We start from the raw sequence: 11997 nt of genomic DNA on the forward strand, positions 1-11997 counted from the left end.
AACGTAGCAAAAAAAAAAAAAAAAGTCTACGAAATATTCTTAATATGGAGTGTTCGTAAATCGTTTCCACTGTCTCGCAACAATCTCCGAAACACTCTACGTGATTTGGGAATCTGCAGATGATCCTAGCAACTCGTATGCGCCGGAGTGGTCTCTTTGTTACTAATAGCATAGCGGAGGGGCCAAAAAACGATAGGCGAAATGTCCCTAATAGAAAGTTTTTGTAGTCTGTTTCCCATTTGTCCGCAATGCTCTCCGCAATCCACTATGAGATCCAGAACTCTGCATAAAACGCTAGCGACGCGCATGCGTAGTAGCATCGTTCATTTTGCGGAGAGCATAGCGGAGGGAAAAAAAAATCTGTCTAAGAAATGTCTGACATTGGTAGTTTTCGTGGACCGAAAAATCACCACAATGTGGTCAGCGTGACATAAGCAATTTTTTTATCTATTGCAAGGGGGGACACAGCAAATCCAGATCACTCTTATCATGATTACAAAGAAGCGGTAAGCGTGTCACGGAAAGGCGACACCAACGTCTCATAGGCTTCCCAAGAACACAAAATGAAATGTCACTGAGACAGAGATAATCATAAACCATTTCATCCACTGCTTTATATATACAAAAAAAATCCATCTTGCATTAGCCATTTGTTCGGGGATACCAGACCGGACAAAATTCAGAAGATAAAAGTCAAAATAAATGCGCCTCCCCAAACTAGATCTTTCAAGCAATACATGACTCGCACCGACGTCCCATCAACAGCCATTGTGGGTACACTGCTGCTGAGCGCGATCCTTTTGCAGCATACACAGTTTACACCATCAAAAGCTTAATATTTCCTAAGCAATAACAAACGTGAATGACCGCCAGTATAATGCGATAACGTCCCGTCCAAGTCAGGTATAGAGTCACCGCATCGAAGATCGAATTCCACAATATACTTCATTTCAACTTAGGTTTGACGCAGCTGACACTATCACCTAATGAGACCAATCAATCAAGGTCAAAAGCGCGATTCACCGGGTCTTTTTTGTTTACGATTGGTTCAGTGATGTTAGAAACACGTACAGAAACTAGACCAAAACCGCGATGGCGCTTTTGATGGTGTTTGACGTCTAGCATCAACTCGTAGCGTCAGCTGCGTTTAGACGTAAGGGGAAACGAAGTTGAATCAAGGACAGTTGAAGAAATGCGGAACGTGGCTCATTATATTCACATTTCTTGGTTTCTGATTCGTTTTTCAGCAATTCTAACGGATAATGCCGCAATGGCATCTTCTGTGCCGCGATAATTAGATGACCATGGACTCGCCGCGCTCTCCATTTCTAGAGCCGTCAGCGACTATAGAATAAGAAGCAGAACCCCAGTCTTTTGATAATACAAGGGCACCAATCGGGTGAGATTATCGGATCAGCCTAAGCGGTACAAGTTGACGACTGTTATGTTAGGACGTCAATGACTGAGACCAGAACCATAGCCATTCCATAAGCGTTGTGCCCCGAGATCCTGCCTCGATCTCTCGAGCTCCCCCAACACTTCTTCTTTATTTACGAGTGCGTATGTCAGGAACATCACATTTTTCCCCCTTTAATTAAGCAACCACCAAAGGTAGTTACTGGTTTGCAAAACGCTTTGGTGGGTGTCGGATTCGAGTAGGATACCGCCCCACTTTGAGATGTTCATCCGTCATGTCTCCCGTTACGTCGCTCGACCCCGACCTTGTTGTGGGAGTCTGCGTCTCGATGTCCTCGGCCTCGACAATGACCGCTGACGCTCCAGGATTAGGACGCGTTTGTTGGTTGTTGGCCACTGAAATCTCTTCCGATGATGTCGGGACACACACCGGTTTGTATACATGTGAGTACTGTCTGGTGACTGTTCTCGTTGCGGCTGAGCCGGGATCAGCTGATCCTGATGGCGTCTCCATATCCTGCCGGGGGACACCTGTACCTGAAAGGATACCGGTCCTGTTTGGGAAACGACAGTACCACGCGTCCACTTTGACGATCCTCGATAGTTCCTCGCGTAGACATCATCACCCTCTGTCAGCGTGCATTCGTGTTCCGGCCTCGCCCTTTGTTGTTTGAACTGAGACCTCGCCACTGTGTCCGAAATGGTGGGTTTCAGAAGATCTAGTCTGGTTCGCAGCTTTCTCCGCATCATTAGATTGGCCGGGGACTCTTTGGTTGTTGGATGAGTCGTGTTTCTGTAGGATAGAAGAAACCTTGAAACCTTGGTGTCAATAGACACCTCAGACGTTGTCTTCTTTAAGTGGTTCTTCATGGTCTGGATGAATCGCTCTGCCAATCCGTTAGTCGACGGGTGATACGGTGCAGACGTAATGTGCACAATACCGTTTGTCTTGACAAAGGTCTTGAACTCTTGAGACACGAACTGTGGCCCATTGTCTGATACCACGCTGACAGGCAGTCCAAAGCGTGCGAAGCACTGGTGCAGGCATTTTATCACGGCTTCGGACGTCGTTGAGTTCAACACGAATACCTCTGGCCATTTAGAATGTGCGTCGACTAGCACGAAGAACATCTTGTTCATGAATGGCCCAGCCAGGTCTATGTGGACTCTTTCCCACGGTTGTGTTGGCCAACTCCACGGGTGTAACGGTGCCTGTGCTGGGTTATTTCGTTGCATTTGACACTGCTTACAGGTTCCCACTTCGTCCTCAATGTCTTTGTCGATGGTGGTCCACCACACATAGCTTCTAGCTATTTCCTTTGTTCGAACGATACCGAAGTGATCGCTGTGCAGCTCTTTAAGGACTCTCTCTTGCAAAGTTAGGGGAACAATTACTCGTAGGCCCCACATTAGGCAGCCTTGATGAACCGATAGTTCCAACCGACGTGTGAAGAATGGTATCATTTCTTCTGCGCCTTTTTCACTTCCCCAGCCCTTGAGCACCTTCTCCAAGACTTGGCTTAGGACGGGATCACGGGACGTAGCCTTTGCAATATCTGTGCTCTTCACTGGGAAGTTGCTGAAATAGTCGCAGTAGAACACGTAGGTTTCATCTACGACGAATTCGTCTGAAGTCTTCGCAGCTTGCGGGAGTCTTGAAAGGCAATCGGCGTTGGCGTTCTCTTTAGACGAACGATAAACGATGTTGTATCGATGTCCTGCCAGTCTGCAAGCCCATCTCTGAAGGCGTGCTGCCGTCATCGTCGGAACTCCAGTCGTAGGTCCCAAAATCTTTTGAAGTGGAGCATGGTCGGTTATTAGTGTAAAGGGGTACCCATACAGGTAGTGATGGAACCTTTTTACACCAAAAACAATGGCAAGGGCCTCTTTTTCAAGCTGCGAGTAGTTCTTCTCATGCGTGGACAGTGTTCGTGAGACGAACGATACGGGTCTTTCTGTCCCGTCTTTCATGATGTGGGACAACACCGCTCCTACGCCGTACGCTGAGGCGTCGCATGCCAACACAATCGGAAGAGTTGGGTCAAAGTAAATCAGCACTGGTGCTGACGTCACCTTCTCTTTCAGAGTCTTGAAGGCCTTTCTACATTCTTCGTTCCAACTCCACTGGACATCCTTGTGCAGCAGGAGGTTCAGAGGACTCAAGATGGTTGCCAAGTTTGGGATGAACTTGCCATAGTAGTTAGCTAACCCCAAAAAGGAGCGCAACTCTGCTTCGTTCTTTGGCTCGGGTGCATCTCGTAGAGCAGCCACCTTGTCATCCAGTGTCCGTAGTCCCTCGCTGCTGATGACATGGCCTAGGTAGGACACCTCTTTTTTGAAAAACTCGCACTTCTCCTTTTGAAGTCGGATGCCGTTCTTTTTAAGGCGTTTGAGAACCTCTTTCAGGTTCTTCAGGTGCTCCGCTTTTGTTCTTCCTGTTACCAGGATATCGTCAATGTAACAGGTGGTGTGCGTCAGGCCTTGTAGTACCTGATCCATCGTTCGTTGAAATATTGCTGGAGCTGAGGCTACTCCAAAAGGAAGCCTGTTGACTTGAAAAAGCCCCAAATGCGTGTTCAAGGTTAAGTACTTCTTTGAATCTTCGTGCATTTGAACTTGTAAGTACGCTTTGGCTAGGTCAAGTTTAGTGAATAGCTGCCCTCCCGCCAGCGTTGCAAACAGCTCTTCGATTCTGGGCAAAGGATAACTGTCCACATCGATCACGGGATTCACGGTGGACTTGTAATCCCCGCAGATCCGGATCTCGCCGTTTTTCTTGACGACTGGGACAATTGGAGAAGCAAACTCACTTGTTTCTACCGAAGTCAAGATGCCTCTTTCTTGTAGAGCCAGCAGTTCCTTGGCCACAGCATCCCTTAATGCGTGTGGTACTGGCCTCGCCTTTTGAAATGGTGGAGACATTCCGTGTTTCAGTTTGAGTTTGGCTTCAACTCCTTTTACGCATCCCAGCTCATCTGAGAATATTTCCTTATATTCATCCATCAGACCTTCAATCTCTTTTCTTCCTATTTCTTCGGAACAGTGTATCGCTTTGATGTTTGCCCAGTCCAACTTCATGACTCTTAGCCAGTCACGTCCAAGAAGAGGTGGTCCCTTGAAATCGACCACTTGCATCTTCAGGTTGGACTCCTTGTCTTCATGCATCACCGTCACTTGTACTTCCCACAGCGGCTTAATCTTTGCTCCGTTAAATGCCTTCAAAACGACATTACTTCGTTGCCTTTTGAGGTGCGAAAACTTAGCCTGGTACTCTTGTAATGGCAAAACAGATACTGCTGCTCCTGTGTCTATTTCCATTCTCAAAGGAATTCCACTGACCGATAGCGTTATTTCTAACGGATCATTTCGCGCGCTTCTTAGCTCGTGCATTTCTATCTCTTCGTCGGAATCTTCCACAGTTACAGCCTTCATCGTTTTCTTTTCGTTGCGCTTACTGAAGGGTTTAGACGCTTGTCCTTGCCACTTTGGAGCTGATCCTTTACAAACTCTTTGCAGGTGCCCTACTTTTCCGCATCTTCTGCATTCCAGGCCCTTCCAGCGGCAATTGACCGACTCGTGATTCTTGTAACCACAGTGTGAACAACCTTCTTTTTCTAAAGGTTTGCTTTCCACCTTAAGAACTTCCGCGCTGGACGACGCTGAGCCGTGTAGAACTTTCGCACTGGAGGATGCGGCTTGCATTGCTACCGCCATTTCAAGCGCTCTCTTGAAAGTCAAATCCTCTTCTGAAAGCAGCCTTTTTTGTATGCTGTCATTGCATAAGCCACATACAAAGCGGTCTCGCAAAGTTTCACTCAGCGCTGTTCCAAATTCGCAGGTTTGAGCCAACTTTTTCAGTGATGCGACATACTCAAGGATGGTTTCGCTGTCCTTCTGGTCCCTCTTGTGAAAGCGGAAGCGTTCAGCAATCACAATTGGCTTCGGTGACAGATGCGCCCGAAGTATCTCGACAAGTTCCAAATAGGTCTTACTTGATGGGGCATCCGGCGCTACGAGGCTCTTGAGTAGCGCGTAGGTCCTTCCGCCGATGATGCTCAGGAATGCCGCCACTCGTCTCGGTTCCTTCACGTCGTTGGCGATGAAGAATTGGCCGATTCTTTCGGCATACGTTGGCCAGTCCCCTTCCGCTTCATCGAAGGGTTCGATGCTTCCAAGCGTTGACATGGCCCTTGTCGTAGCGCTGAACGGCTTCCTTGAAGTCAATCCTAGACGGAGTACCCCGTCGCCAGTTTGTTATGTTAGGACGTCAATGACTGAGACCAGAACCATAGCCATTCCATAAGCGTTGTGCCCCGAGATCCTGCCTCGATCTCTCGAGCTCCCCCAACACTTCTTCTTTATTTACGAGTGCGTATGTCAGGAACATCACAACGACGACGTGTATCTGACATGTGTCAGTGAGCAGTGTTTGTCGCTTGTCGCTGTAGAGGTATACGAGGTTCATTTAAGTTCACGTTGTCTGCATCCGTCATCAGGACCACTCTCCTTCTGTCCCGCAGGACCTGCAAGTCCGAACGACTCGGAGTCCTCGAAGCCCTCCGTGGACCTGGCCGTGGACGACTCGAACAGCGAAGACGAGGACGGTTCGGATATCAAGGGCGACGACCCATCAGGGTCGCAGTTGGGGTGCAGGGACCCTTCCGGGGGTCCAGGTCCCGGTGGCTCTCAGCCGCAGAAAAAGCGCAAACGGCGGGTCCTCTTCTCCAAGGCGCAGACCTACGAGCTGGAGCGCCGCTTCCGACAGCAACGGTAAACTATACCGGGGCTTCTTAAAAAAAACATCTATCTGTCTTAATAAAAAGACAAAGAACCCTTACCGGTGTCGGCATTGTCGAGTTTTAGGGAACCATTGTGCATATTCGATATGGTTCAATGGGCCCTCCGGCACGAAGTGCGCATGTGCGAGTCTTCTGTGGTAGCGCATGCGCAGTTCGTACCGGGGGGCGCATAGTACCGTATCGGATGCGCAAAAATGGTTTTATAAAACTCTCTATTCATGCCATGAAGCAGTGCAAAAGCCTGCCGACCTTTTAAACAATAATTCACATATAAGGGATCATATAGTTCAAAGCTATACGTGATTTGGTGTCTAAGATCTTAAATAGTGTTCTAGTAAAAAATGGACTTTACTTGATGGCAGGAACGGCCCAGAAAACTTAGGAGCTCGGGGAACCCAAGGCGGCGCTCTGAAAAGCCCACGAGTTCCTAGGAACCCAGTTTAGGAACCCACTAGCTATACGATGTTCACTCGTGCCTTTAACTATGATGCTTCCGACGTGTTCATGACTGGTGCCTTTACCTTATCCAAAAAACTGGTCCCTCTAATCATAATGTAAAATCAGCGCAAACAAACACGGACGAAAGAGAAGAAACACGCAGACAGTACAAGCGAGTCAGCGCTTGTACCGTCTGCGTGTTTCTTCTCTTTCGTCCGTGTTTGTTTGCGCTGTTTTTACATTATGATCAACGAATACCAACTAGCCCAACTCTCGACATTAATTCAGTGGTCCCTCTATTTCTCCCTGATGACATCACGAAATTGTGATGCTCTCGCCGGTCGCGATCCTGGCGGTGTCCAAACAACCGAGGTGGAACGGCAGATGCCTGTTTTGCTGCAGGTGGCTCTCCAGCTTGACAGTTCACGAAAGCTTCGGCAGACAGGAGTTGGGATACCGTAACGACAGCGACACTTGTGTTCAGTCGTACCATTTGCCGTGACTTCTAGCACCAACCACCAGGATCGTGACATGCGACAACATGACAGGCCTGCTTTTGGGACTTCATTTGTTTCCAGTTCGGGACCACTTTGATGTATGAGCGAGATATGATGCTAGAGCCACCATTCAAAGACGCGTTCAAGAAACCGTAATTTCACGAAGAATATCCATGATTTATGGTTTCCTTTGTGTGCAATCTGAGCGCTGCGCATGAATTCAAGTCACAGCCTTTTAGGACGCTCGTAGTTGATGTATAAAGAAGGAACCGTCTGCTCATGCCCCGAAAACGTTAACCTTACGATCATGCTCCGCAACCAAGATAAATTCCTTAGGTTTAGTAGATTTATGACCAGATCAGGTGAATATTTCAGCTTAAATTGAGCGAACCCTGACGGCAGATGTTAGGAAATTTAGGCTGCAGTTAAGAAAAATTAATCTGAAGGGGGCACTTTATGTCGGAATGTATTATTTATCATTCGCGTCGGTTATGGTGGCAAATATATCTCTAGGTAAAGAAAGGTTGCTGCCTGCGCTTTTTCTGAAGCTGTATTTTGTCAGAAGGTCCGATTAGGGAAAAACTAGAAACACCCTGCTCTTATATTAACATCTAACCTCGACCTGGGTAGTTCGCGTCGTCATATCTCTTGCAGATTTTGAGCCGAAGTTGAAGAAAATGGTTAGACCAAGTACTTTTACCCAACGTCTTTGCAAACATTCTTACACCGCTTTAACAAATTGGTGATGCGTTTCTGAAAGATGCTCAAAAAGTGAACTTTCGTACGTATAGTATTCTACTCGATGCGGACTTTCAAGGATATTCAAAACTCAAGGTTTTACGGGCATATTTTTATCTAGGCTTAAATTTCGCAAACGCACACGCAGATAACTTGTAAACTGCAAGAAACAATTATGACTAAAACAGAGATGCATTCAAGTAGTGAACGAGACAAAGTTGTTTCCCTTCTGAGGGTAGCTACGCTCATGAGTAATTGCAGGAACATGTGAACCACACGCAAATAAACATAACCTGTTATTCAGTCTCATCAGCGATTATTTTGAAAATAGGATTGATAAGTATGTTAACGGAGTTTGTGGGTTGATTCTGATTGTCGTTGTTCTCTATTTATTAGGTACCTGTCGGCCCCAGAGCGCGAGCACCTCGCTTCCATCATCCGACTGACACCAACCCAGGTGAAAATCTGGTTCCAGAACCATCGCTACAAGACGAAACGTGCAAGACAAGAGAAAGGACTCGACGGTACGGGGGGCAACCCCCTCCCATCGCCGCGTCGTGTCGCTGTCCCAGTCCTCGTTCGAGACGGCAAGCCCTGTCAACCGACGTCTAGCCTCAAGTCGGAGGTCGGGCCTCCTGTTCCTTTCCCTGGAGACTTGGGTCCGTCGGCGGTCGCAACCTGCATGGCGTCGTTTGGCAGCAACGTCATGCCCACGTATACACATCCCCTCATGCAGCCTCAACATCGATGGTGGGGAATGAATTTAAACTGACGTCCTCGCTTTGAGACTGCCTAAAAAATGAGTCTATCGAATTCCGTACAAGTCAGCATCGATGGAAGTGAACCTGTGCTTGTAGATTCAGCCCTGGTCTGGTTTGCTGAAACAACACTTGTGACTCTTTGACAAAGAGTAACGGTCATCTGCTCCCGCGAGGTCAACTGGAGGCACTCGTTTTCATGTTCTTGCTGTCTACGCACGTGTTCTGTACGTCATGCCAGGCTCTATACCAGGGCTCAAGACGTCACCTGCAGACTGAAAAAAAAACGTTACCACATGAACTTTCTGCCCTCGTGTCATAGTGTCATCGCACCGCAGTGCTAACCATGGGGATTCTCAGAGATACCCGCGTCTCTGCAATTGTTCAGCATCGAGAGACAAGCGCACAAACAGTCATCAAATGAGCCATTTCCTCGTGCTTAACGAGCGTCTTCAATTATCGTTAACTTTAGAAAATCCGCTGACCCCTATCTGGTGGAGTGGTGGAGATCAGTAATGCAGGTGGCAGTGCAACAAATCAGTGGTGTGTAAATGTCCAAATACCCCTAAAGGACACCTTGTTAAAATGCTGCCACTCAAATGGCCGCATGGTGGACGATGGTGCATGAGAATTTTATTTGGAGACAGCTCAAGACAGCGCTAAGCAACATCATTGCAACTCACTCATCGAACCGTGAACTACCCGAGTGACCGTTACACCAGGGCCATGTGCACAACGCACGCAGGAAGGCATGAACAGTGAACCAAGAAGGCCATCAACGCACGTTGGAGACTGAGACTATGGTACTTGTTGCTATGCCGTGCTTGCCGACGTCCACTACGCTGCGGTCGCGCTTTGCGCACGAGACTGTTTCTGTTCCTTAGCGGTGCTTATGCACGTTCGTTGAACAGTGCCTTAGTCATGACGTTGACTTGCGTAGGGGCGCTTTCTGACCTTGATGGCAATGTGCATTTACGACTTCAGGAGTGTCTGCCGTCGTTGGGTGTCCGTTTACCTCGCATCCTTCAGTAGAATTAGTTGTATTGCGTCAAATTGAAAACACTGGGTTTGTGTCATTGCTTTCCTGTCATTTGCATTGTCATTGTGGACGCACGTACGAACTGTTGAGTTGGACCGCGACATGGAATTTATATTAAGCCTCACCGGCCCAAACAAGCGCTTCACGAGCATTATGGGCGTGCGCGGAAACGCGGGTTAAGAAACTAAAACGAATTATTCGATCGAATTCTTTTCCCCTCTAATGTAGTCACTGACATGGTGACAACGGTAGGGAGGAACTTCAGTTGTCCCGCCTCCAGCGCGAGCTTCCTGCCTTCAGCAAGGCATCGGCGTCTCGTGCCCCTCGATCGCCCGTACGCAGCCAAAGCACGGCAGAAAGCATAGAGCCATAGCCTCCTATATACTGATAAAGCCTGGCAGATCGCCACGAGAAGTGGCCGCCGAAATGGAACAGATGGAGCTGCAGCCAGCGGATGAGAGGAGAGCAACGTGACTGGCGCCCCGCTCCGGCGAGGCGCCGAAACACACTTCTCCCGACCGAAGACGTGTGTTTCGGGTCCTCGCCGCTGCAAAAGCTGTGCGCTGACGTCCAGGTTCCCCGAGAAATGGCTTTTTGATGCTCTGTGCTACCAGATCCTCGCGCTCCATATCCGCGACCGGGCACTCTATGGCTTTGTCGTCAAACTGCCAGGCTTTGTGAGTAGAGAGGAGGCTATGGAAAGACACTCCCTGCCTTTTCCATTCTGTCAGCGACTATAAAAGAGTACCACACGACATTAAGGGCGAGCATTGTAACTCTCGGGGTTTCCTATTTCCCCGCCAATAGTGGATTGGGCCGCACAAATACGGTACTTAAAATATCTTCTGACGCGACTGAAAGTTATTCTTCGTTACAAAAACAAACAACAAAAACAAACGAGGAATCACTTTCTGAATTACGTTAGGCTCTCTTGTCCTGCCAGTGTAAATAAGAAAAATAAGGCCCGCCTTGGGCCCCTTGTAGTCACTCCATTTCAATGACGACGTTGTATACAGTTTCGGTGTACATACATGATTGCCGATGCGTCTAGAGACAAAAAGACATATATATATAGATATAAAGCGCTAAATATATCAAGATATGAATCTATATATATATACGTATAAGCATCGTGTACAATCGCTATGTGTACATACGAAGAAGCGTGTGTTTGAGACGCTGCAGAGACTATTGACCCTGTGGTCACAGACATCTTAAGAAACGCAAGTCGTGGCTGAGTGTGTTCGCCCTCCTTTCTTCGTGATTGGTCGTTATTATTTGCTAATGCAACAATCTCATTGGCTGCAAAGCGATGATAGTATTCTCAGCCACGCCATGCGTTCCTGAAGCTGTCGGTGACAATAGTGGAACTTCATCCCAGCTGTAACTTCCATGTTTTCCCAACTCACTAGTTTCTTTCTTTATATATAGGTGAACAAAACACAGTAACATGCATTTATGGTACGGTACGCAGGAGAGAGAGGCATAGAAATGTCTCACACAAACGAACAGGTTACATATATAGACGAAGAAAGAGCGGCATTTATGTTCAGCTATGATTTGACTAAAGCCTGACTTGTATCTCTGGTTCTACTTGCGGACTCTCAGTGCATTCGTAGAATTAACGGCAGCTAGCTTTCATAAACTTGTTTCGAATCCTTGCATGTACATCCCGAGCCTAGCTTTCGAGATTATCAAAAGGAACACGTGGTTCAGCTCCGGGCTGTACAGTGGTTCCTATAGTCAATGTTTCTTTTCTTTTTTTTTTAAGTACAGTTTTGCTTGTGCTCATAGCTTTGATTCATGTTCATCTAGTCTTCAACGTCGCCATGGGTGTTCTCACATCATCTTTCATGCATCGGTTTTTTCTGGAAATTGTTCGCGTTGTTGACAAGTCTCGTGTTTTATTTTTGTTGAACGAAGGTAAATAAAAAACGGTGTCAAACTGCCACTTTTTGCCGGCATTCGTTTTGCTGGGAGAAAACAAAAAAGCTTGCTACATTGCACAGCTCCTATTGTCACCTTTATTTTCTGTTGTTGTGTACATAATAAATGGAAATGTGCATCACCCTTTCAACTGTTCCCGTGTCGCACTTAAAGTTCGTGGGAAACCTCACGCATCGCTATAGAAAAAAAAAATTCGGTCTGATAAAGGTGGATTGTTGTAAGTAATAAACAAGGACGCAAAACACCCCCTCTACTTCAAAACGTTCCCTACATACAAATAATAAACTTCCTCAATTTATTTCCCGCTTTACTTTACTTTCTTGTTTTATAGCTCTATAAACAGAGATAATAAAGTGTTACATTAC

General features: G+C 47.2%; 1 protein-coding gene across 1 annotated transcript in view; it reads left to right on the top strand.

Moving 5' to 3' along the window:
• The window catches only part of LOC8040513 (homeobox protein Nkx-2.2), an 83807-nt gene extending 72045 nt beyond the window's left edge, over positions 1–11762 (top strand). The window contains exons 4-5 of the mRNA XM_002414276.5: positions 5937–6186; positions 8285–11762. Of these exons, the coding sequence (XP_002414321.4) occupies positions 5937–6186; positions 8285–8660 (626 nt within the window). The 3' untranslated portion in view covers positions 8661–11762. The remainder of the gene's footprint in view (positions 1–5936; positions 6187–8284) is intronic.
• Positions 11763–11997: the final 235 nt, after the last annotated feature.

This window comes from Ixodes scapularis, unplaced genomic scaffold, assembly GCF_016920785.2.
Source record: "Ixodes scapularis isolate PalLabHiFi unplaced genomic scaffold, ASM1692078v2 PGA_scaffold10__122_contigs__length_95168666, whole genome shotgun sequence".
Classification (NCBI taxonomy): domain Eukaryota; kingdom Metazoa; phylum Arthropoda; class Arachnida; order Ixodida; family Ixodidae; genus Ixodes; species Ixodes scapularis.